This window comes from Ipomoea triloba, chromosome 2 (assembly GCF_003576645.1).
Source record: "Ipomoea triloba cultivar NCNSP0323 chromosome 2, ASM357664v1".
In the NCBI taxonomy this organism is placed as follows: Eukaryota; Viridiplantae; Streptophyta; class Magnoliopsida; order Solanales; family Convolvulaceae; genus Ipomoea; species Ipomoea triloba.
This window is the reverse complement of record NC_044917.1, coordinates 1,244,414-1,270,445: the sequence shown is the minus strand read 5'-3', so window position 1 is coordinate 1,270,445 and position 26,032 is coordinate 1,244,414. Positions and strand designations below refer to the sequence as shown.

Here is a 26,032-nt window from a genome sequence, read left to right as displayed (position 1 = left end):
AATCTGTTGGAACTTCAACTATGATTATGAGTGCAAAGATTAAATAATTCATGTGAACCATCCATTTGATTAAATAATTCATCTGAACCATCCATTTGATTAAATAATTTGACCGCCATTTTTTTACCCATATCTACTATACTAATAAGAGCCAAAGAGAGTTAGGCCTAAAATGGGTAGAAAAAATGGCGGTCAAATTATTTAATCAAATGGATGGTTCAGATGAATTATTTAATCAAATGGATGGTTCACATGAATTATTTAATCAAATGGATGGTTAAGATAATTCAGATTAATATTATTAATAGAGATTACCAAATTTAACTTTACTTTTATGATTATCCGTTAAGTTTTCCGTTAAATATTCTCTTCTCCGTTAATATTCCGTTAACTTTTAACTTACCAATTAATTTCTATAAGAAAGGTCTTAGGTTCGAACCTCATCTCAATCAAATTTGACATAATTAAGTTTCTCACTCTATTTTACTCTTATTAAATTAAATAAATTAGTAGCTACAACAAAAAATGATATATATGTATTTATTTAATTTATAATTATGTGTCTGCGATACCTTTATTTGAAAAAAATTATTCATTATCAAAAAATTAAATAAGAGAAATAATTTCATTAGTTATATTGTCTTTATTTACTCTCATGCAAAGATTCTTTACATTCAAATTTATCAATTGATATTCATTACATTGTCCATTATCTTATTTTTACATTATCATTAAATATCAAAGTTATAGTACAAAATAATGTTATATATTTATTTACCAAGTATTTTATTAATACTATGAAAAAAAATTAAAAATAATTTGAAGTTAATTATATTAACTACTTGGAAATTGGTTGACAAAGAGAGTACTCAAATAATAACCCAACAATTATTGAATTAAATAAATTAGTAGTTACACCAAAAAATGATACATATGTATTTCTTTAATGCATTGAAAAAAAATAAAAAAGAATAGTTTGAAACCAATCATATTAACTACTTGGGGGATTTGTTGACAATGAAAGTACTCAAATAACCCATTACCCAGCAAATTGAAGCGAGAAACTACCTTTTAATATCTTTGGAATACATAATATTTTAAATTTTCAATTTTTTATTAATTTATTTAATCTTTTTTTCTTGTATTCAAAAAAAAATTAATCTTTTTTCTTAAACTAGAGATTTCTTTATCCACAATAACTCATTCAACAATAATGGTTGAACCAAATGAACCCCAAACAGAATACTTAAAGGAAAGTCCATAGCTCCTATATCATAATCTCATTGCATGACGTTGTCATCTATGCTATCAACAATAACCGAATTGCAAATAACACACTACCAACAAAAAAGAAGAGAGCAAATAGTAAAGATGAAGACAATGAAAATGTTACTCAAAAGAGAATTAAGAACACTTAGAAAAATTCAAATTAAAAGTAGTACTACCTCCGTCCCATTTTGGTTGTCTGGTTCGTTTAACGAGGCTTAACTGAAGTTATTTTTAATTCAATTTTTCATAATATTAAGTTTAACATTAATATATAAAATTTATATATTTAGAAACTACATTAAAAGTACTATTAAACACAAAAAATTAAATTTAAAAATAATAAAAAATTATTAAAGAAAATAAGCAATGATGAAAGAGTTAGTTTGACTAATGAATAGTAAATAAGACAGGTAAAATGGGACAGAGGGAGTATTTATTTAGACTATCATTTTTAGACCAAATATTTAGACTATCAATTTTACAAAGTTGCAAACATTTATTTTTGTAATAATTATAATGAATTTTCTATACTATCTTTTATTCATATACTTCGAGTTAGATATTTAAATAAAAAAATTCGACATTCAATTACCCATGTATAAACTTCTCCTATATAGTCTTGCATTGATATACTTTCAAATATTTATTTAAATATAAACATTGGGCATTAACGCATTCGCGCAATGCACGTATAAAACTAATTTTAGAATAAGAGTGAAATAATCTACCGAACTACACACCAAATTGTAATTGAGACATGCAATTTTAAAAAAATATAAATGAGTTTTTAAACAATTTAAAATTATGTAATTAAATCAAATGTGACATGCTCTCGTGATTTTTATAGAAAGTAGAAACGAAGAATTCTTCGTCTTGGTCCAGCAAAGAGGGTTGTGTTATTTAATTATTTTATTTTATTTAAAATTGTAAAATAAATTTAAAATTTACTTTTGGATAAAATAACTGCTACATCAACAATAATTGTGAGAACAAACCACTTCAATTTAATTGCATTATATTTTACGGAGTAATTGTTTAGTGATCAAATTGTAATTTTTTTTTTTATTTAGATGATCAAATTTCCGTGTGTGAACACATAGTTGTCATTCTTGAAAGTCACAAGTTTTATTTTTTGTCAACATGGTCGAGTCCGTCACACAATATCTTCCTATTTTGATTTATTTCTAATGCGTGATTTGCAAATTATTATATAATAATATATTTACATAATACAGACTCACAAATAGTGATTGTGAATTTTTCTGCCACAACACAAAATATGAGTTATGGTAGTAGTTAGAAGTAGAAGTAAAGAGGAAAGTGGTGATGCAAATTGACAAATTATTGGAGATCATGCATGACGCAAACAGAATTTTAGATAAAGACTATGATAAGTACTGTGATAATAACGCGTTGAACTTGACTATATTTTGTATGAATATTTTTTGGTTTGCTTGTTACATCCTCATGTTTAATTTCTACTATTATAAAACTATTTCTTTTTATATATATTATCAAACCTCAAAAGTGCACTTTTTGACTTTTTAGACTATAAGGACAATTCTATACGGATAACAAATGACTCGTGAAGTGTCATTTCAGTTGTTCCATAAGTCATTTACCTATTATTGATATGTGATGTGACTAACTTAATCAATCAAAATTATGGGTTAGCACGCACCATGTACCTAAAAAGGACATGAATTTCGACATGTACTTCTTCACCAATAAAAACTAACTATCTCTTCAGATGGAAGGATTTTCGACTAATACTTCCATGCTTATTAAGGGTGTGTTTGGTTGGTGGGTTTAGGCATAAGGAATGGGTATGAAAGTGATTGTTTGTGTTTGGTTGATAGGTTTTGTGAATGCTATTATGGGTTTGGAATACCCCATTAATGACAAAACCCATACCCTTATTAAATAAGGGTTTCTATCTCCCTTCCTCCTTTTTTCCTCAACTATTAATAATCATTCTCATTCCACCTACTTACCAAACATGTTAAATACTTTCACCAAAACCCATTACCATTACCAAGTATTTGATACCCATTCCGATTCCGATTCCTATGTGCGAACCAAACGCACCCTAAGAGTTGTATGGCTTTAGAACTTCAATCCATATATCTAAATATTACAAATTTTGACTCACTTTATACTTTTGTGTTCTCCATATACTTACCATACTAAAAGATACTGTAATTAACATTATAATCCTTAAAAGATTGAGGCTAACCTTTGACCCCCTAAGCTATAGCATATAAGTATAGCAAAACATTGATATCGATCGTTAGATAATTTATCAAAAACATGTCCCCCCAAATGCCATTTTGCCCTATATTAGCAAATATATATAAAAAATAATAATAATAATAAAAATCCCCACACTTAGTTCATTCTCTCAAAACATATGAAGTCTTCGTGAATACATATATACCCTTTCTAAATTGAATGATCTCATATATTGTTCCCAATATAAAACATTCCATTATAATCAAAAGTACGTCTAAATGGATAGTAAGATATTACTTTTTTTTTTCCTCGTACAACATAAACCTACATTTGATAATAATTTTTTTTTGAAAATAAACTCAGAGATTCTTATTAAATAAAATGCGAAATACACAAAGGAGCAGAAGACATCCAAATAGCAGGACCAGGTTGAGAATGAGCAGCCCTAGCCACAGCGTGGGCAAGCTTATTCACTGATCTAGGAATAAAACCAATAGACACTACTTCAAAGTGTCGTTGTAAAACCTTACAATCACCAACAACGCATCCAGTATACGATAAATTCTCAGTAGACCTCTTAAACAGTTGACAAACCATTTGACAATCTGAGAAAACCTTAACCCTTAGTCAACTTCTATCCTTCGCCCATGACAAAGCCTCCTTTATTGCCATAGCTTCAGCCAAGTGAACATCCTTATGACAACGAAGAGAGCCATTCTTGGCAGCAACAAACTCACCCACCACCATCTGTAACAACTATCCCATAATAAGCATGGTCAGAATTAGGAAATACAGCTGCATCAACAAAAACTTTTAAAATTCCCTCACCCACCGTGACAGTTTCACCATGGGGCATGGATTGACCAACAACATTTGCAGCCTCACTCATCACTTGTTGCCAACTTATAAGAAGCTTATTGATCTCAGTTTGAATACGTGAGACCTGCCAAGGTTTACTGTTCCATATCTGGTCGTTTCGTCCCCTCCAAATACCCCAGCAGTTTGCTACGCATCGGAGAACCAGCGTCCCTGGGCCTGTAGTAATAACAGATTCAATCCAACTCGCAAATGGCAAACTAGCATCAAGGAGATGAGTCGCATCTGTCCAGAGTAGTGCAACCTGCGAACATTCAAACATTAAATGCTGTAGCGTCTCAGGCTCTTGACGACAAAGAGGGCAGGCAATATCAACACTCACCCCACGAGAATGAAGAGCCGACATGGTAGGAAGAACATTTTGCATGCATCGCCACATAAAGTTTCGAATATTCGGCGGTATCTTCATGGACCATGATCTTTAAATACAATAATTATACTTCATTCTGAGACAGTCTCATGAATCTTTATTATTATGTCGAATTTCGATCGGGGTCAGATCAATATAAAAAAAATATAATACTTATAAAAGAAAAATGTAGCACTAATAATGAATTAAGTGTTTGTTACTTATAAGGAAAAATGTAATACTTTTGCATTATAATATAAAAGTAATACGTTTCCCCTTATAAATAATGTTGACAAGTGTTTGTTACTTATAAGAGAAACTATAATATTTATGAGAAAAAAATGTAATATTTTTGAATCAAAATATAAAACCATTACATTTTTCTTTATTCATAATTATTGTTATATTTTTATCCTGATCCGATTTGTCTCAGAGACAAAAACTCGTGAGACCGTCTTAAACATGTTTTTGGTAACATTTTTATTATATTGTTTATATTGTATATAGTATATGTTGGATATGCCCCGCGTGGGTGAGTCAAATCCGAGTCTCCTTCCTTATGCGTGCAATTTATGTGCACATGCTTCTTAATTATCTATCGCATGAAAAATTGAAAAGCCACCGCGTATTCTCTACACGGCGAGTTGACCCTTCACTCTCCTTCACAACATATAAATGGAGCCGCCAATTCTCTTCTTCCTCACTTCACTTCATCGTCTCTTAGCTCAAAATCTCAAATTAAACAAACCTCCTTCAATTAATTGGAACATCCTTATCCGATTATTACTCGAATCGAATCGAATCGAAACTGTTTCAATGGTGAAACCCAAAAGACAAACCGCAGAGATTATAAACGAACCCGATTCGTCGCTTTCCTGCAAATACAGGGGTGTTCGGAAGAGGAAATGGGGGAAGTGGGTGTCGGAAGTGAGATTGCCCAACAGCCGGGAGAGAATCTGGCTGGGATCCTTCGATTCGCCGGAGAAGGCGGCGCGTGCCTTCGACGCGGCCCTTTTTTGCCTGCGCGGCGAGTCGGCTAATTTTAATTTCCCCGATAATCCGCCGGATATCGTCAACGGTAGGTCCCTCACCCGCGAACAGATTCAGATCGCGGCTGTCCGGTTTGCTAACTCGGCTGCCCCGATTACAAATTCGGGTTCGGGTCGGCCCGAGAATTCGAATTCTTCGTCGTTGTTAAATGCGGATGCACCCTCGCCGGCGTCGCCGTCGGACGGGAGCGGCTCGGTCCAAACGTGCAGTGAAATGACCGAAACGTCCCTGGACAGCGACTTTCTAGACCTTTGCAATATAGGCATGGAGGACAATGTGGCGAACTTTGGGATTTTCCCAGGATTTGATGATTTTTCCGGCGAATATTATTATGTTTCACCGGATATCGACGATGTTGCAGAGAATTACGACGGATTTTCTTCACAAGATTCTTTTCTTTGGAGTTTTTAAGGATATAAGATTCTTTGTTTCCAAAAAAAAAAGGATAAGATTTGTTTGGACATGGGCATAGAATTCTGGGAAATTTTTCACTGCTGGAATTCATGGCTTTTTGATCCATATTAGGAGGCAAAAAACTATTTAGGCTTGTATAATAATCAGCCTTAACATAATTTACAATGTTTATTAGCTTTTCATATATAGTGATTTGAATGCATTACAGGAATGTTTAGAAAAGAGACATTTTTTCTATAATTGAGTTCATATTTTCTATTTTGGTACTAATTGTGTACAATTGTCGATTTTATTCATTTTTTTTATAAAGGTTGAATCTTTAACTTCAATAGCACGTCACGCCTCAATCCAACAAAGCATAATCAAGTTGACATTTAATAGTATTATTTAAGGGGCAATTTTTATCCGAACCCATACTCAAATTCATATTTAGAAGGAAAAAAAAACTATAAACAGTAATATAAATAAAAATGTTATTTTTCATTTATTGATAATACTTATCAAATACTTAAGTGGTAAAAATAAAACATGTGATTTGAAAATCAAAGATAGTATATAATAACATAATGTGGTAATACATTATTATCTTGTGAAGTGCTCTTTCTTGGATGGTTGAGACTTGAGAGATGAGAGTGTCAAATGTCTCCGAGTCCTTTTGTTTTAAAAATAAAATAGAGTTTTGGTAAATAAATGTTAACTGTTAGCTATTGGTGGATTGCGTAGATTGAGTTAATGTGTTTGACTAATTGATAACATTAGTTAATTGTAAAAAAAAAATTTAGTAAAGTAGCTATTAGCTGATTACATGCAAAATAACTTTTTTCAAAAAATTGTTTTTAGCATTTCTTTAACTTTAATATTTTGAAGCAATTAGTTGTTAAAAACTACCAAAATCAAACATTTATATTTAATATTTAATCAAATCAAACAATTAATAATGATCTAATGAATCAAAACTGGCCCATAAACTACCATTATCAAACAAGAGACTAATATAGATTGAGTTTAGTGGGTTATTACATGTGTGGTTGACATGTGAGTTTACGTAGTTAACTCATGTGTCCGCTAAAGGATAACATAGCTTTGGCCGAACCTCCGAAACTACCGGCGCAAGACCATGTGTCCGCACCCAACTGACCGCCACGTAGCGCCACCAAATCACACGTGTATCCACCAAATGGCACGGGCCACCAGCCTCTCCACCGTGTCGCGGCGATTAAAAGCCAGTCAAACTCCACCCCACTACGTGGCGGAGAAAGGCCACCCCCACGTTCGGTCCTCGGGGCCCCACCACCGTCCATAAAAACTTCCACACTCAAACGGAACGCACATCACTCGTCTCAACAACAATGGTGAGGCCCAAAGCCGCGAGCGCCGAGCGGAGGAGCGCCGCCGCCGCCGCCGGGAAGTTCAAGGGCGTGCGGATGCGGAAATGGGGGAAGTGGGTGGCGGAGGTGCGCCAGCCGAACAGCCGCGACAGGATTTGGCTCGGCTCCTATGACACCGCCGAGGAGGCGGCGCGTGCCTACGACGCCGCCGCCGTCTCCCTCCGCGGCCACACCGCGAAGCTCAACTTCCCCGACGACCCTCCCCGGATTCAGCACGGCGTTCATCTCACGCCGCCGGAGATTCAGGTCGCCGCGTCCCGACACGCGCGCAGTAACTCGACGCCGGAGACGAAACAACCCGCCGTGGAAAATATCTTCTTCCCGCCGCCGCACGTGCCGCCGGAAGTCGGCGGCGGTTCTTCATTTTGCGATCAGTTTTCAGCCGAAGCTTGTTATTTAGTTGGTCAAGAGAGAAGAGATGAAGATCATCACACTGGAGCAGCACTATCTCTAGATTCTTCTCGTATCGTCTGGAATCTCTGAATTGAAGATTCTTCCAACAAATAAAAAAAACAACATTAGAAGTTAGTTACATAGTTACCGTTATATATATCAACTGTCCACAGAACCCACGTACCATTGGTATTGTTTGGCGATTTTAACATACTATTAGCGAATAATTAGCTACACATACCAAAATTTAGGTTGCCTGATTTAAATATTAAAAATAAAATGATTGAAATTTTTTATTGATTTATTGTTTTCCTTTTGTGTTTGACATTATTAATAATCGTATTTTTTCATTGAAAGTGAGAATAAACAAGTTAAATTCAGATTTTGCATGCATGCAAACGGACCATGAGATTTGTTATATTCGGAGGACACTAGATATTAACTCATATTTTAGAATTTAGCTTATGTTTTGCTATATCTTTAGCGCTATTTGCTCGTCGTTGACAAGCGTGATCGTTTAATTTCTGCCTACAGTTGTACCGATTATTTTTTTTAATGAAGAAAAAAAGTATGTAATTACTTAATGACAAAGAAAATATAAATATAAATAAAATATAAATATGTAACTACTATTTAAAAATGTGTTTTGTATGTACGAAATAATTAGTGCCAGGCACTATAGCTATATAATTATAAATAAAAAAAATGCATTATAATATATTAGAAGTACATAAAAAATGCATTCTAATATATTAGAAGTACAAGTACTTAAAGTTATATTACTTTTATTAAATAAGTATATTTAGTATATAATCAATGTATTTTATATTCATGATCTTTAGAAATATGTAGAATATGGTCTACACAATAACTCTATATGCTAGCTTGCGCTCTCAATTTTTTGTTTTTGTTTTTGTTTTTTTTAAAGTTGCGAATATTAAATTTTAATATTAGTATTATATTCGATAAGAGGAGACAACAGAGAAATATGATGTGACCACCCAATATCTCGATTGAAGATGCTTTTACAGTAACATTGTCAACACTAGTAGGGTCACGGATTTAAAGCTCAACGGGACCTAGTAGAGCAAATCAATAATAGAATACAACTTGTGACACTTCATGAACTTGTAAAAATTTACCTCAACTAATTTTTAAATAGTAGTCAATCCACACCACCTCAATTCATACCCAATATAATCACCCTAATACATTGAGGGTGTGTTTGATTGACATATTTGACTATCAGATATCGATATCAAAGTTATTGTTATTGCTTTGGTTGACAGGTTTTTAGAATACTATTATGAGTTTTGATTATTCATTAATTGCAAAAACGCATTCCCTAATAAAATAAGGATTTCATCACCCCTTCCTCCTCAACTGCTTCCAATTAGTAGTAATCATTCTCATCCTACCCTGCTACCAACATGCAAAATACTTTCACAAAAACCTATTACTATTACCAAGTATTTGATTCCGATTCTCATGCGCGTGAACCAAACACACCCCTTAATTGTATCCAGTACAATCAAAACGGTCTCGATTTACTAGAAGCACTAGCAGCTGTGATGGAGCCTCCATCTCCAGTATTCAAAAAAAAAACAAAACAAGAAAATGCCAGCAAATCAGAGAAGTTTGATGGAATCGACAAGTAGATAAAGCATTACTCAAAGGTCACTGAAGCAACAGACAACTCTAAGTGCGCTAGCTGCTTATAGCTTCAGCAAATTTCTCCCCACTAATTAACCTTAGAAAAAACAAATTTGTCAAGTATTTTCTGAATCTTAATTACAACAACGAAAACAAGAGCAAATGAGGCGATAAAGTGTCTGAATGAAATATAATATTGAGCTAATTAAATAGGTGAAGCATAATTCTGTTACACAAAGGTTATGAATTTAATAATTCTTAATAAGTATATTTTAGGTTGAGTTCGTAATACAAAAATTTTTTGTTGGCAAATTACATTTGTGTAAAAATTATTGGTGCACCTAACCTATTATGTTAGGGTAAAATAGAATAATAAAATATAAAGAAAAATTGTTAGTACGTGTAATATTGTTCGAAAAATATTGCGGTTGAAGCTATTAATAGAGGTGATGGGTATGGTAGGCCACAAGGAGCCATCAATGGGTTTATCCAAAAAGGGAAAAGGGTAAAGAAAATGTAAAATCACAATGTCTTTACAAAATTCTAAAAGTGAACGACATTATTAGCTTCGTCATAAGATCGAATTGACAATTCACTTGAGAATTGATAAATTATATCTAAAATGAGAATTGAAATACAAGTTTTACATTTACCTATAGCTCTTGGCTACAACAATGTAAAATGTTTTAAAAGAATTTTATTATAATTTCTAAATCTCTTTAATTGCAATGGAGAAAGATAAAAGTCAATGATATAGTTAATGAGATAAGTACTACACTTAAACTCGTTTTCAACAATGATGTTAGAAGTTTGAAGCAAGCATTAGGTATCCATATCAATGATTTTTTGATGATTTTTGTCAAATTAAAAACTTAAAGATGGTTTTTCGTTGATGTGGACAATGATTTTTAAGTTGATTTCCACTCCTTTAAGGTTAAATTTTTTGTGCGTCCCAAACATGTAAGAGATGGCAGAAGACTACTAACTTTGTGCGCGTTGGGCGCACATTTAGCGCCTAGCGGCACGCGCCGATTGGCATGTCTTCTGCTATGTATTATTATTACTTTTTAAATTCAAGTTAGAATAGTCAGATCCTTTTTTTCATCTTCTTCTCTTTGTCTCCTCTCTCATTATTGGCACATAAAAAATCGTGAAAAAATTGAAGTTAGTATGGTTGCTCTTAAATGATATTTCTCATTCATGAGATAAATGTTGCAAAAAGCAAATTTGAGACATTTTAGTACAAATACAATGTCTCATACATTCTACTATTTCTTTATGCTGTTTTTTAAAAAATTAATTATTGTATTATTTTTTAAATGTATAGTTTAATAAAAATGATGAAAGATGAAATTATAGCAGTGAGACAAAAGTGGGGCCCGCCTCAATTATTAGAGAGCTTCAATCAGTATGCAAATAAACACGAAAATAAAATCAGTGGGCTAAAAACGTCCACTAAGTGGACCCCGCAATAATTACGATATTGACACTGCTTTGATTCCTAGACACGTACGCCTCGCCGCCGGCGAGGCGATGTCGCCGGAATCTCTGATGACTCATTTAACGGCTACTTGGGCCCCACTCCTGGTATTGGGCCCCAGTTTTAGGATAAAGACATTTTTTAATAATATTGGCCACTGACAAGTGACACCTTAATAAAATGGGTTGGAACTCGGAATCATTAAAAAGAATAAATAAATAAATTTCAGCCAACATTTAATTTTTTAAAAATGTTATTTTCTCCTTAAAATTTACTCCGTACTTTTTTCCGAATTAATAGCACATTAAACTCCCTATATTATTAAGAACAAAAGATTAAATAAACTCACAAAAATATACCAATAACCCTGTGATTTAGTGACTTGAAGTGACTCTCGAGGGATGAGTTTGAGTTCCAATAATCTTGTGATTCAATAACACAGAGGTGATGAATTTGAGTTCCTCAACCTGCTGAAGCACAAAGAGTTCATACTGCATCCACCGAGACTCGATCATATAGGAGAGTTAGTATATGCTATCTGAGTATAAAGTGCTTGGCAAATATTGATTTAATTGTAGAGTCATACATTTTTATTTATTTATAAAAATGAGAGAATAAAAAAAGAAGTTCAATAATTTCAGTTGTTCTTTTGATGCAATCATGGTTCACTTTATATATAATTACAAAAGCAAAAACAAAACCAAAAACCATGGGCGTAGTATAATCATATCAAACAACTCCATCATAAAGACCTTCGCCACGCTCTAACTTTCACTCCTCATTGTCCACTTCTCCAAGAGGAGCCCAAAAAAAATTCAGTCATGATAGGCAGACGCCTGAGTCCGGTGATCGGAAAAACCTCTGGTGCGCCGCTTTCCGACGGATCAACCAGTCCGAGAAGTCCTCTGGAGTTGAAATCACCGAGAGGTCCGAAAAGTTACGATCTTGGCGTGGTTGGACTCGCGATAGTGGCTGCCCTAGAGACGTCTCGTGGCAAAGGCGGCGAATTTCTGGCCCTCCGGGCTGTTTGTAACCGGCCGGTCCCGATTCCGGTCAATTCCGGTAGACTCGCCGGAGGTTTTGGGGAAACGGCCGCGGAATGTTTGGATGAAGACGAAGAAGAGTATACTTTGGTGACCTGCCGTGGTCCGGATAACGAGTGCTACACCCGCCTGTATTGTGATAGCGGTATTGTTGGCAGCCGGAGAAGCCTGAAACCTCGCCGGCCGACCGTCTTCGAGATTTCTCCGGCGAGAACCGGTGACTCTCCGGGATACCCAGATTCCGATTTTCTTAGTTCATGTCACATGTGCCGGAAAAATCTCCACGGCAAAGACATATACATGTACAGGTACATATTAGTCTTATTAGTTTGAGTCGGAGATTTATCCTTAGTGGTTAAAATCAAAAGAGGGGTTTACCTCGAGTACTGGTTGCGAGTTTTCGTCTTTTTAAAAAGAAAAGTAAAATTCATTTTTAAGTTTAAAGAAACATGGGAATTGATGTGTGTTGATGTATATTGCAGGGGCGAGAAGTCATTCTGCAGCACAGAGTGTAGATACAGGCAGATTGTGATCGATGAGTGTAATGAGAAGATGATGAGTTCGGAGATTTTAAGGTCTGATGATGTTTCAAGCCCCTCTCCTTGTAGTAACGGGCAGATGTTTTCACCTGGAATTCTGGCACTCTGATCTACAATAAAGCTGTAGTGATTAGTGCAACATAATAAGTGATTATAATCTCTAATTTATGGGAAAATTCAAAACTCACTGCTTAAAGGTGTAAGGTGGATGAAGTCCGTTTTGTAATTATAATTAGTAAATTATGACAAGGAGATAAGAGGGCATAGGTTATAATCCCGGGTACATACATTTGAGAAATTAACAAGAGGGGCTTCAATAATTCACTTTTCTTTTTTTGGGATATAATCTTGTAAAAAAGGCTTGTCTTTATGCTCTCTCAATGAAATTTTGAAATCCTTATGTGGGTGTTAGCTTTTGTTGCAGTTCTACGTTTGTACTTTATGCAGTGTTTGGCTTAGGATTTAGGAGTGACCATTCCAGTGAATATATCATTATTTTATTCGTTCCGTTGAACTTTTACGAGGTTATATGTATGGTAAAGTTGTATTATATTTCGAGAGTTTTCCCATAGGCCCTCTGTAAAATATCATTAAAAAGTGCACACTGAGAGGTTTCCTTTCAACATATCTATCTAGAATAGAATGTGATGGCAGATATTGTGGCAAAACAAACACGAAACTGTTTCTTGGCCCGTATAACTCGCTTTTTGGTGTTCTATAGTGGGGTTTTCCCAACCTGTTCTAAAAACAACCAACTCGACACATGTCGCTGTTTCTTGGCCCACACGTGTCATTTCAAATGGGCCGAGATGACTTGTTTTGACAACTCTAAATTAACATTATTGGATTGGGCTCATTTCTAAAAGAGTTGTAAAATTGTGAATTTTTGGGTTTCACGCTACTCATTTGGTTTTAACAAAGGATTTTTCAGTCCAACTATGACCCATTAAAATTAGGCAAATTATTATGTAGACCCATGATCCATATAATATTGTGTGGATTATAACAAAAAGTACATTTTTAATATACTAAATGTACATTATTTGATAATATGGTCCACACAACTTAGTGAATCACGGTCCACCCTATAATAATTGAGTGAAAGCCAATGTAAGCGTTTCTATTGGGCTTGGGTTTTGATATTTACGCTATTGGGTTTAAACCCAAAGCAATGAGAATTGGGCCCCTCTAACTGAAAGCAAAAGCCCACCAACCCACCATTCATTTTATAAACGATAGGTCCAATTACCTGCATGATATTATCTGCCAAATTAGGTCTTTTTATTTTATTTTATTTTTATATTTTTTACCATAATGAATACTTTTCTAGACTTATTTTTCTTGAATACCAAGATGAAAATCTATAAAATTACTTTCGGAACTCATTTTTCATATTTACAAACTGACCCTTAATTAAAAATTTTGCAAATAGCATTTTATTAATAACAACAACAACAATAATAATAGAGCTAAGAATAAACTATTGAAGTGTGTGGTAACTCTAGTTGAATTTGTTAGGCAGATTGTTTTGTATTCAGAAGGTTCCAAGTTTAACCTTTTCAGTTTGAATCGGTTAGCTATGATAATTTATGTTAGTTTATCTTCTTGTGGTTATTTACCAACTAGCGTTATGAGACAAGTGTCACACAAAATGACAAAACGCACATCAAAGTACTTTATTTTTTTTTTAAAAACAAAATTATTGAAGAGTGCAAAACTAGTCAATGCTTTTAATTTACTTGAATCACGGGGAAGAATCTTTTTGTTGGACCACAACAGGAATTGTTTTAAATTTTTATTTTTATTTTAAAAAACCCCCCATATGTTATATAAAGTTTTTTTTTTAATCTAAAAAATAACCCCCACCACCCACAACTTACTTGTCGGTGGTGTCATGTTCTATATAATCTATTTCTAATCTAGATTATAGACCAGGCACGTGAAATTATGATATGAATATAATTGTACTTTGTTGTAAAGAATTTAACACATCTATGTTATGTTAGAAAAGAAGTTTCAACTGATCATATATATAAAATTTGTCACAAAAGATCAATGACGGGGTCTCATTAATAATAATGTAGGATCAAAGACTTTTTATGTGTAATGTTTTCTCAATAATGTTGCTCAAATGATTGTGAATTCTATTTCGTAGTTATCTATATATATCGCGAAAGCATTGGCATTTTGTGGTGCGAGACAACCCCTTATTTTTTGGATAAGTAAACATAACCCTACCAATGAAAAACATAAGGCTAAAGGAGTGGAAAATGACATTTATAATTTTGAGAAAATATTTATTCGTATGACAAGATATGATAAAATATCTCAAATATTTATTAACTTTTTTATATTTAGTAACTATATTAGGTGTCAATTGAGTCAAAATGTTTTTGTCACCAAACTTCATTTGTAATAAATTTCAAAGAAAATCGAAGTCTAATACGTACTCAAACATTTATTAACTTTTCTATATTTAGTAACTATATTATACGTAAACTCAGTCAAAGTGTTTCCGTTTCTGAATTTTATTCACGTGAAACTTTAAAGATAACCAAACCCTAATACATACCCAAACATTTATTAAATTTTCTATATTTAGTAACTATACCAAGTACCAACTAAGTCAAAATATTTCTTTCACCAAACTTCATTTGAAGAAAACTTTAATTTAAGGAGAACCGAGCTCTAATACTTCAAAGAAAAATTGCATCCACTATGTTATCCACCAGACATTTCAGGTAAAAACGAAAGTTAGAAATTATCTCATGGCATTGGTTTAATGGATAAATTTTTTACTTAAGATTTGTTTCCAACATCAGAATGAGAGATTCAATTCCTACCATGAACACTGAGGATTTGGATAGTAGATTGATTTGATTTACCTCTTTATAACTATGAGGCGGGTTTATATAGTATAGGATATAATCTGTCAAAGTCAAAACTTTTTATTTTTATATATAAAAGTAAGAATCTTGGTTTGATTTTTCATCTTGTAGCAAGAAGCAGAACATGCAAAGGGACAGAAGGGTGTTAGGAAACGTGCAAAATTGTCAAATTAATGGGGTGGGGGTCGACAATTCTGGCCAAAATTGGCCTATCACGGAACGCAACTGCACAACCACCACAATCATCAATACCAATTTTTTTTTTTTTTTTTAAATTTAAATCTCCATTTCAAATCAACTCCTTATGTTTTCCTTCTGTCTACATATAGAAAATGGGTTATACTTGTGTCAGACTTATGTATTTTTATATGTGAGACAACGGGTCGGGTTGTGTATTATAGAGTCCAATTAAGTAATAGCTAAATGGCTAAATATGCATTTGTATATGTGAGACAACGGGTCGGGTTGTGTATTATAGAGTCCAATTAAGTAATAGCTAAATGGTTAAATATGCGTTGGGCCCAGACTCCGTAATGTTTCTTTGATAAATCTATCTTTTTATCATATTATTGAAAAAGTTGTAAAGGACGCGTGAGGAAAAATAGAGAAACAATCTTTAGACCAACTTTCATTTGATCAACATGTGATTAAATTAGGAACAAACCTCATTCATATTGATCGGAAATTTACTTAGTAACATCAAGATTCCAAGTTTAATTCCTTATAAGAGATGTCTATTTTGACCTTATTGGTTTAAACCAGATAGCTACGATCAACATAGGCTAATTCATCCAATTAGGATCACAAAAGAAACTTCACCTAAAGCACATCTTCGAGTGGCAACTTCAAACTTTCCTGTAAATCATATCTAGATAATGTAGTAAATGTGTTATTTTACACTATGAACTTAGAACTAGATTCAAGCTTTTGCATACAACAAAAACATTCATTCAAAACAATACAATCAAATACACATGAAACAATAATGATTGTTGTATAAGAACAATAGGACAAATTAAAGCAGATCCATATAGTCTGAGAATAAGAAGTCTCTAGATTAATTACAAAACCTAGCAATTTGGCAAAATATATATTAGAAATATAAATATATAGTTAGATCTAAATAACACTTTGAAGCACAAAACAGTTGCTGCTAAATCTTTACTACCAAGCTAGTAGTAATTGATCAAAGCACAAAATAGTTATTATGACTGATGCTCAATCTTCACTGGAATCTGGGCACCTAGTCCCAGCCATGCCTTCTTGTTGCTCTCTTCGGGCTTAGATGAACCCGCCATGGCGTTCCCTATCGGGTATGGCGCCTTCGAAGTAACCCTGCAATCCAATTCCATCATCAATCTCACTTCGCAAACATACTGAACAGACAAAACTATAAGAGTCTAGATCTGTGGCCAAGAACATGGTTTCGTGTAACGAAAAACGCTCTATCTATGTTTTATCATGTTTTGATGGATGTACTAAAGATGTTCTTGAAATGCTCACCTGTCTTTTCTCTTCTCCAAGAACCTGGCTAGGGAATGCCTCCTGGCAATTGGCAAGTCTGCAACAGAGGATAAGGTTATACATAAGACATAAGAATGAACAATAAGAGAGGAATCTGCCCGTGTGCAGGCAGCTCAGTTGGTTTCTGGGTGTCAGATGAAACTTGGGAAAGCAACACATAAAAGACACACAAAGGAACAAGAGATTACCAGAAGTGATGGGTTTCTGGTTGCCAAGATTTGGGACAACCTTAGGAACAGCAGGGGGAGTGACCATATTGGTAGCTGAAGATTCAGCAGGTTTTGGAGACACCAAGGTGGGAGTATTATTGTTGTTGTAAGAAAAGATGTTGGGGGGGTTGTGTGTGGTGTTTCCTCCTTTGGCCAAAACCATAATTTCCTTAACCTTCTCTGCTGGAAAATCATTGAACACAAGCACCTGACCACCATAGAAAATTGTCATCTGTGACTTCTCAGTCTCTGCCTTTGCCACACTGCCACACAACAACAACAACAACAACAGATTTAGTAAAACACAAACAAACAGAATTGTCCAAAGATTGAATCTTTATGTGTTTGAGGAACAACCCACACCTTGAATCAGTCTTCTTAGTGGTCTCTTCTTTGGTAAAGTTAGGGAGCAAGTTCCCGGGTTTGGGTCCAGAATTCTGACCCGATTTCTCAATCATGGGCAACAGATTCATTGTCTGTGCTGCTGTCCCTATTTCATGGAAACAAATCAAAAAATTGCAACAATCAGACATGATTCCGAGATTGGTGGGAAGAGAAAACTAGATTTGTAGAGAAATGGCAGTAAAGTTCGAATCTTTAAGCAGAAAACAACACGAATAACAACCTAAATTAGAAAAGCTCGAAAATTTAAGAAAACCCAGAAAGAATTAATGGCCGGAGAAGAAGGTCAACATACCAGAAGCTTCAAAATTGCGGGAAATTCCGAGACTGAGATCACCAAAAGAGCCCTTTTCCTTCAAATACTGGCTGAGCAGAGTACACGTGTGAGAGAAGTTGGATTTCTGGGCGGAGGGTCTCCCGGAATCCACAATCTCCGACGAACCCATCTCTCCGCGGCGGCGATTGATTCACTCCAAAGGCTAGTACTTTCCAAACCCAGAATAATTTTCTTCCGCAACGCAACGCCTGCTTGCTCGTTCGATCGTACACGTCTCCTTATATTCTTAAATTATCGGAGAGGAGGCGATGGTGGGCGGCGATTAAGGCTGTAAAGGGAATTGTGCACGAGTAATGTATGTTGTTAAGGTATTTGCAGCTTCCGAGAGTTGACTGTGTCGACCTAACCAATTGTTGGAGTTTTTTTTTTTTTTTTTTTTTCGGGTCTCTAACCCACCAAAAATTTATTAATAGCATTAAGTTTTGATTAAAAGATAAAATATACGGTATTTATTATTAAATATTAATTAATTACAAAGTTCTTGCTTGCCCATTAAGTTCTACCAACATGAGTTGTTTGGTGGTGAATGTAAGATTGAACCAGTTAGATTTATGATGTGATTAGTGATTAGGCTAGTTCATTTTCGTATGAATATTTTGCTGTAAAATATGATATGTTATTGTATTATCTATTTGGTATTCTTTAAAAAGGTTATATTATATCTCATTTTATAAATTTCTTTTGGTTAAGACATGTCTAAGGATCAAATTCATCCTTTTTTGCCAAAGATCTTGTGGTCCAGTGGCATCAAACACTTCCCTTTGATAAAGTAGTGTTGAAAAAGTAGTTATGAACAAATATTACATTGTAATAGAGTTAGTAGTATTCAAAAAAAAAATCATCATTTTTTACGTAGGGATACAACCAGGTGTTACTTGATACACTTTGAATTGTACAACGCAGTAATTGATTGGTGAATGGATATGCTTTGAAATTTCGGAGTAATTAATATTACCAAAAACAACAAGGGGCCATTTCAAACACGTGTTGTTTGCGTATCGAAATGCGGTGTACTTTGCGCGTTGTGATATCCGATCGAGAAATAATTCTCCTTCATTCTCCTAAAATTTACGCCGTTTACCCCTCTCCCTCTTTCCGTTAACCCGCCGTCTGACTCGGTTTCGTCATTCCCACACCTTTTTCATCTGCAAGAGCATTGAAATGATTATACTCAATCCAACCTTGATGATAACATCTTTTCTAATCAATATTTGTGTCAAAGGAAAAGGGTTAAATAGGCCCATGTATTATCATTGATTATTCATCTAGCAGCATGAACTAAAATATGGTTCATTTAGGTCATTATACTCTTAATTATTTTTCATCTAACATTTTTAGCCTATTTTTAACAAGTAACCCATTTAATTTGATGACATGGAAAAATAAAATTAGAAAAAATGATGACATGTTATTTATATGAATGTTTTGGATGATTTCTATCATATTTCATTAATGAAAAAATAATAATTTCTTGCAATGAAATAGGGTAGAAATCAAAATTGTTATATAAAGTTTTAACTACATGAGTGTATGTATAGCGCGGTATTCACTATCGTTCGGCAATGAGATTTCATGGAAATCGATATATGAAAATTAAATTATTTTTATAATAACTTAAGATATATTGTATTGGGTAAATTTTATTTTATTATAAAAATAAATTAATATTTTTGGATTTTTGGATAATTGAATATAAAAATAAATTAATATTTTTGGATTTTTGGATAATTGAATAACTTAAGATATTGTAATTTTTGGATTTTTGGATAATTGAATAACTTAAGATATTGTATTTTTTGGATTTTTGGATAATTGAATAACTTAAGATATTGTATTTTTGGATGATTTCTTGGAAAGAAATAGGGCAGAAATCAAAGTTGCTATATAAAGTTTTAACTGCAGTGTACTGTGTATGTATAACGGAGTGTACTGTATATGTATAGCGGGGTATTCAGTGTCGTTCGACAATGAGATTCCATGAAAATTGATATATAAAAATTAATTTTTTTTTAAATAATAAAATTTACCCAATATAATATCTTAAGTTATTATATTTAATTTTAATATATCGATTTTCATATATAGAATTTCATTGCCAAACAACTTTGAATATCCCACTATACATACACAGTCGTGCAGTACACTGTAATTAAAACATTGTATAACAACTTTGATTTCTACCCTATTTCATTGCAAGAAATCATTTTCTTCATTAATGAAATAGGGTAAAATCATCCAAAACATTCATATAAATAACATGTCATCATTTTTTATTATTTTATTTTTCCATGTCAACAAATTAGATGGGTTACTTATTAGAAATTGACTAAAAATGCTAGATGAAAAATAATTAGGAGTATAATGACTTAGATGGACCATATTTTAGTTCATGGTGCTGGATGAACAATCAATGTTAGTACATGGGTCTATATTTGACCCTTTTGCCTGTGCCAAATTACTATAATGAAATTTGTTTTTCTGAGCATTTAGAGGATATAGATCATAGTAACTCAACTGAACACATAGAGGCTAGATATTTGCGTGCGTATAAAGAATTTGCCTGATTTTGAGAGGTTGTTTCTACACTGTTACTGGTGAGACTCAATCCATGATCTTTCTTTTCAAGCTTCATCCATGTGATCAATTGAACTGTCCATGCGAGCATGATTTTGAAATCTTGATTGAGGAATATGTTGTACAATTGCTTATAGATTACAGTAAATGATATATAGCATATGATTATGACTTGGATTTTTGGATTATATTGGCTAATTGGAGATAGTGAAACTTAATCTTTTTGAAACATCAATTATAAGCACAAAAAATTCAAATCATTCTCTTAAAAATGTATACTCTTGCTATGCGATCTATACTAATTAGCAACAATAAAAGGGGGGAAAAAACACATGCACAAATCACAATGGATAAGGTTTAAGTTGGGGTTAGGTCAAGTAGTAATTAATGATGACTTTGAAAAACTGATAAATTAGCTCGGAGGATTATTACGTTGGGTACCATTATTATTATTATTATTATTATTATTATTATTATTATTATTATTATTATTATTGGTACGCCTGAGGAATCCAAAGGCTCCAAAATTAGTAAACTTTTCTCGTGATTACGCCTTTTGCATCCTTCTCCAATAAGGCCATGATCCCTTTCGAGGGTTGTTCAAGGATCATCGTCTCTCAATCGGTATATTGATCAAGATTGGTCAAATAATCAACGCATTAATTATATTAGTTACCATTATGAATTTGCTTGAATTATGCAAGTGTGTAATAAATCGTCAATGTAAAATTAAGTTGTTAAATGTTTATAGAGAATAAAATAGGGCTATGAATTTTCTTATAAAGTTGTTACTCCAATATGATAGGGATTTTTGTGTGTTTATCCAAGAGAATAATTTATTTGAACATCGTTCTAGCTCTTGTCATTTATAAATAATTGTTGATTGACATATATAGGCAGTTTTGTTAATTTCTCTCCAAAGTGTCTTCGCTATGCGGTTATGTTGATTTAACAATAATAATAATAATAATAATAATAATAATAATAATAATGACATTTTGATTGTATATAGTTGTTTGAATCACATTGTGATAAGGAATGCAAAATATATTTTGAAGAAATGGATTGAGATTCTTTAAGAACAAAAAAGAAGAAAGTCTAATTAAATAAGAAAAGCAGCCTCGAATAAAGAGATCCGATCCATTGAATCAAGTGGGCAGTTCATGATATCTTTTTTGATAAATTGACTTCATTTCTTTGGATATTTTATTTTGAAGCATGCAAAAAGCTAACTATGGTTAAGTTAAGCTTCATATATTATTATTAATTATTAAATTGCAGGTGGTGTAAAAGCATTCAAAGCAGTAAACTCAAAATTGAAAATTTTATCAGCTCAATCAGGTAAAGTTCCGCTTTTTATAACTTTAATAAGCTTCTTTAGTGCCGGTAAATATTACGATCGAAAGTGGGCCATCCCACCTAACCACGGTAAACGACAACCCAATTGCTCCCCTTATCCTATTGTCTTTAGAATAATTATTAAAATAAATTATACTAATTATTATCAATTAATTAATAATAATACGGAGTAATAATTATGGAAGCGGCGAGTTCACGTTCATTCCACGACTTGAGGTCCGCGTGATGACGGATGATGAAGGCCAGCCTATTTATCTCAAGGTGGGACCCACACGCAATTTGAGATTTGATTTTAATGCAATAATAATAATAAATAAATAAATAAATTAATTAATTAATCAATTAATTAATAAATAAATAAAGATGGACATAATAGTAATAGGGAGTCAAAACACGTGTTGAATGCTAGAAATAAATAATTATGGAATTGTTGTTGGCTTTCCACTATTGACTGCCCCTTGTACACTAATTCAAAATCTATAAATATATTTGAAGTGGTTGGGATTAGTGGGGTGCAACAATAATTATTCTTAAAAGAGGCCAGGCCTCCTAACCAATCTCAATTACACCATTTGTCTTACCTAATTACACCCTGTCCTTCAATTTATATTTCATTACTATTCAATTTGATTGCACAACATGTTTCAAAACAAAATATGGTTATATATCATATTCTAAAAATTTCTTTTTTTTGTACGCATAGAGATAACGGATATTCCTCATGTTTCTATCCGTATGATCCTATGGACAAACAGTAATGGCATGATCAAGATATTTGAGCAAGCGATTAGATAACCCTCTCTTTAGGTGACGAGAAAAACTTAAAACTCATAGTCACTATCCGATAGTGTGTATTGAGTAAACTCAATAGCTCTCTCTCTTTTAATCTATATATAAAGAAAGGCTATAGTGCCGTTTTGAGTTTGTACCAAGTAGCATCTGAAACAAACTCAATATATTCACCATTCATAATCTGCATTATAGAATTTTACACATATGTTTAAAGTGACAATTGACACTAGTGCCAATTTGTATTTAATACGGAGTATAACTTTATATGCTATTTGAATTATATCGAGTACACTATAACACAACTGGGAAATTCCCATGATGCCAAAACTAAGAAAATCTTTACTCGGTTGAACTTTTATCATATTTGCAAATTAAAGAAGTATAAGTCAAGAACACTATATCGTTTCATAGACTGTGTGGAAATGTTTTGAATACATTAGCTGAAATTTAGCTGTACATGGAAAGAATAAAAACCGAGAGGTAACTTTATAGGGAGAAAAAGGTCATAAAAACAAAAAGGCAACTGGAAAACTGAGATACTCAAAAGCTATAATCTATGTCTGATGCATTCTGGGCATCAGATTGTTTGATCAAGTGTCCTTGTTCGTCGTATAAATCGAGGTTTTCACAGGGTGCAGGGAAGATGGTACCTATAACGCGCCCATGAACGTATGCGCACTGGAATATGTGCTTCTTCTTGTACGTTATCCCCACTGACATGTCTCGGAAAGTGACATTCCACACCGGGATTTCTTCGCTGCCCTGGAGACGAACAGGCACTCGTACTCCCTCCCCGTGGATCGACGTGTAGCTTATGTCCTCGAGTATGGGGACAGCTTTTGGATCAAATTGGCCATCTGGGTGTTCATTGTAATCTGTCTTGATGACAATACCAACCCGGACATCTTCAAACGTTAGATTGCGGTATGTTACATCTCTAACATATCCTCCTCTCCCCGGGGCTGTCTTGATGCGAACCGCACGCCTTGAGCTCCACACGTGGACGTTCTCAACAGTAATGTTTGATACTCCACCAGACATCTCGCTTCCTATTGATACACCGGCGCTGTCATGTATAGTTCAGAGTAGTTAGGTTAAAATTGCGACATTTTCCACAGGAAAAGTTGTATCCAGCTGAGCTATGTCATTGGCCGTAAGTAGAAAGATATTAGCACAAGGTAGAAACAGAACAGTTGGGAATGAAGCGCTCACCTGACCATGGAACGAACTACAAGGTTCCGTATGAGTATATTTTTGGAAGGCCGTCCGTATGCTATCCCATATTGGTCCCAACCACTCTTTATTGCAATGCCATCATCACCAACACTTATGTAACAGTTTTCAATCAGCATATCTTCACATGAATCTATTTAGTTTATGACAATCGTATTAGCAGCTCATATATCAACAACTTCATAGAAACAAATAGTTTCTAAATAGAAAAGTTTCTGTAAGTTCAATGTAAGCAGCAGAATGAGCAGACAATCAATAATCTTTTGGGTTAGCTAATTAACAAAGAAAAGATATAAGGTCGACAATGTCCGGTTAGACATGTCAGCTCCAAAACATATTGTTGCTTGGTTTCTTGCCTACAAAAGGCGAAATTCTCTTGTCCCCAGGGCCCCACACCCTAGCCCAACAGGATAGTGGAGTTGCTTGGTTTCTTCTTCCAACACAACCACAGAGTGACAAAAGCATAATATAACTCACCCAAAAGCTAAAACTGTTAATTTAACTAGAGAAACAAGAAATAAAAAATGATCTTTAGAGCATGTTTGGCCTAGATTGAGGCCTGGACTGGAACTTCTTGAAAATGAGCTTTTTTCCTGAAATACTTTGAATTCTGGAATTCATGTTTAATATTGAAATAATCGTAGCTTAAAATATAGACAACAGTATAAACACTCACCAGGATCTATGCCATCAGTATTTGGAGCCTCATGAACGGGCGCTAGGATTGTCACATCTCGGACTGTAACGTTCTTGCAATCATAAGGATGGAAGGTCCAAAAGGGAGAATTGCGCAATGTTACGTTATAGACCAGAATATCACTAGACCACATTATCTGTACAAGTGGTCCCCTGGTGTGGTTAAGAAGCTTCTGCCGATACTTCTTCCACCATGTTTGACCCTGCCCATTTATGGTACCATTGTGACCTGTTACCACAAGAGGTGTATATGAATCAAAATAGGTCGGTGACCAATTGCAAAGCAACAGAAATTCAACTAGCCTTTACTCTCTTGACAATCCGCCTTCTTCTATGGAAAACAGTCTATTTATGAAGCAAGCCAACAAAGCAAATATAATTTTTATTTGCCAAAAACTCTTAAAATTTGCAGTAAGTTTGCATTTGTTTGATGGATTATCAAGAATTATCGAAGTGTGTAATTCAGGATTTCCAGGGGCGGAGGCAGCTGAGGAGAAAATCAATTATGTCTTCAAGATTAAATAACACTCAAGATTAAAATAAATATTTAATTTGTTAAACTCCTAGGAAAGTGGAAAACAACAATGAAATTCATCTCTGATCTAAAAAATAATGAATACAAATTGAAAATGCATGATTAAGAATTTGGGGAATGTTACTTTGCCAGAATTATAACATGCTAGAAAGTGACTGAAAAAGTTCCATAGAAGGATTCAGAGACAAAATCCGACCTGTTATTACAACATCTTTGAGATGTTGACCATGAATTAGACTTCCATAGCGTGGTCCGGGATGCTCTCTCCCATACCCATAGGAAGGCAATGGAGGCATGAGAGGCCAGTACTTCTCATCCTGTTGAGTACAATAATAAGGAAGGACTCAGTTATCAGAAAAGCTGCGACTCCAAAATGGACTGGAAATCTCTCCAGCCATTCTGATTATGCCTTCTCCAAAGGCCGTGGGACTTGGAAATTACAATGAATGCATCATTATGACAATTAATGAAAAGAAGATACCATCTCCCCTAAAAACAGCAAATAATAGTATTACAAATACCAATTCTTGGTACACTTTCGTTGCAAAATTAAATAGAAAGTTCTATTATTACTTATTTATCAGTATCGGCTCCAGTTTTAGAAAGAAACATTTCTGGTCCTATTCTACTACAGAAAACAATTAACTATCCCCCCCCCCCCCCCCCCCCCCCCCCCCCCCCCCCCCCCCCCCCCCCCCCCCCCCCCCCCCCCCCCCCCCCCCCCCCCCCCCCCCCCCCCCCCCCCCCCCCCCCCCCCCCCCCCCCCCCCCCCCCCCCCCCCCCCCCCCCCCCCCCCC

General features: G+C 34.2%; 6 protein-coding genes across 6 annotated transcripts in view; 3 read left to right on the top strand and 3 right to left on the bottom strand.

Moving 5' to 3' along the window:
- Positions 1-4,128: 4,128 nt before the first annotated feature.
- Positions 4,129-4,723, bottom strand: LOC116010045. The gene is made up of 2 exons (XM_031249308.1): positions 4,295-4,723; positions 4,129-4,248 (listed from the first exon to the last, which is right to left on the bottom strand). The coding sequence occupies exons 1-2, from the start codon at positions 4,721-4,723 to the stop codon at positions 4,129-4,131; spliced, it is 549 nt and encodes a 182-aa protein (XP_031105168.1).
- Positions 4,724-5,419: 696 nt separating this feature from the next.
- On the top strand, positions 5,420-6,456 carry LOC116009787 (ethylene-responsive transcription factor ERF017-like). The gene has a single exon (XM_031248918.1). It carries the CDS (start codon positions 5,543-5,545, stop codon positions 6,185-6,187), a length of 645 nt encoding a protein of 214 aa, XP_031104778.1. The 5' UTR covers positions 5,420-5,542; the 3' UTR covers positions 6,188-6,456.
- A 1,047-nt stretch (positions 6,457-7,503) lies between these two features.
- LOC116011102 (ethylene-responsive transcription factor ERF018-like) lies at positions 7,504-8,272 on the top strand. Its single transcript, XM_031250618.1, has one exon. It carries the CDS (start codon positions 7,540-7,542, stop codon positions 8,059-8,061), a length of 522 nt encoding a protein of 173 aa, XP_031106478.1. The 5' UTR covers positions 7,504-7,539; the 3' UTR covers positions 8,062-8,272.
- A 3,559-nt stretch (positions 8,273-11,831) lies between these two features.
- LOC116009662 (FCS-Like Zinc finger 14-like) lies at positions 11,832-13,200 on the top strand. Its single transcript, XM_031248779.1, has 2 exons — positions 11,832-12,455; positions 12,630-13,200. The coding sequence occupies exons 1-2, from the start codon at positions 11,926-11,928 to the stop codon at positions 12,793-12,795; spliced, it is 696 nt and encodes a 231-aa protein (XP_031104639.1). The 5' UTR covers positions 11,832-11,925; the 3' UTR covers positions 12,796-13,200.
- Positions 13,201-16,499: 3,299 nt separating this feature from the next.
- On the bottom strand, positions 16,500-18,373 carry LOC116011254 (protein TIFY 10A-like). Its single transcript, XM_031250800.1, has 5 exons — positions 18,005-18,373; positions 17,671-17,797; positions 17,287-17,570; positions 17,078-17,135; positions 16,500-16,909 (listed from the first exon to the last, which is right to left on the bottom strand). Exons 1-5 carry the CDS (start codon positions 18,153-18,155, stop codon positions 16,780-16,782), a joined length of 750 nt encoding a protein of 249 aa, XP_031106660.1. The 5' UTR covers positions 18,156-18,373; the 3' UTR covers positions 16,500-16,779.
- Positions 18,374-23,151: 4,778 nt separating this feature from the next.
- LOC116010417 (probable polygalacturonase) overlaps positions 23,152-26,032 on the bottom strand; it is a 7,568-nt gene continuing 4,687 nt past the window's right edge. Inside the window, exons 2-5 of the mRNA XM_031249814.1 lie at positions 25,432-25,552; positions 24,681-24,929; positions 23,984-24,137; positions 23,152-23,837 (exon numbers count right to left, since the gene is read on the bottom strand). Coding sequence (XP_031105674.1) covers positions 23,312-23,837; positions 23,984-24,137; positions 24,681-24,929; positions 25,432-25,552 — 1,050 coding nt within the window. The 3' untranslated portion in view covers positions 23,152-23,311. The remainder of the gene's footprint in view (positions 23,838-23,983; positions 24,138-24,680; positions 24,930-25,431; positions 25,553-26,032) is intronic.

What these genes read in the sequence shown, in the direction of transcription:
- LOC116011102 (XM_031250618.1), top strand. Translation starts at nt 7,540, where the DNA reads ATGGTGAGGCCCAAAGCCGCGAGCGCCGAGCGGAGGAGCGCCGCCGCC.
- LOC116009787 (XM_031248918.1), top strand. Translation starts at nt 5,543, where the DNA reads ATGGTGAAACCCAAAAGACAAACCGCAGAGATTATAAACGAACCCGAT.
- LOC116011254 (XM_031250800.1), bottom strand. Translation starts at nt 18,155, where the DNA reads ATGGGTTCGTCGGAGATTGTGGATTCCGGGAGACCCTCCGCCCAGAAA. An exon ending in ACTAAGAAGACTGATTCAAG is followed by an intron (nt 17,571 to 17,670) that starts GTGTGGGTTGTT and finishes GTTGTGTGGCAG; the next exon opens with TGTGGCAAAGGCAGAGACTG. An exon ending in CCAGAAACCCATCACTTCTG is followed by an intron (nt 17,136 to 17,286) that starts GTAATCTCTTGT and finishes CCTCTGTTGCAG; the next exon opens with ACTTGCCAATTGCCAGGAGG.
- LOC116010045 (XM_031249308.1), bottom strand. Translation starts at nt 4,723, where the DNA reads ATGTCGGCTCTTCATTCTCGTGGGGTGAGTGTTGATATTGCCTGCCCT. An exon ending in AAGTTTTTGTTGATGCAGCT is followed by an intron (nt 4,249 to 4,294) that starts GTATTTCCTAAT and finishes TAGTTGTTACAG; the next exon opens with ATGGTGGTGGGTGAGTTTGT.
- LOC116009662 (XM_031248779.1), top strand. Translation starts at nt 11,926, where the DNA reads ATGATAGGCAGACGCCTGAGTCCGGTGATCGGAAAAACCTCTGGTGCG. An exon ending in AAAGACATATACATGTACAG is followed by an intron (nt 12,456 to 12,629) that starts GTACATATTAGT and finishes TGTATATTGCAG; the next exon opens with GGGCGAGAAGTCATTCTGCA.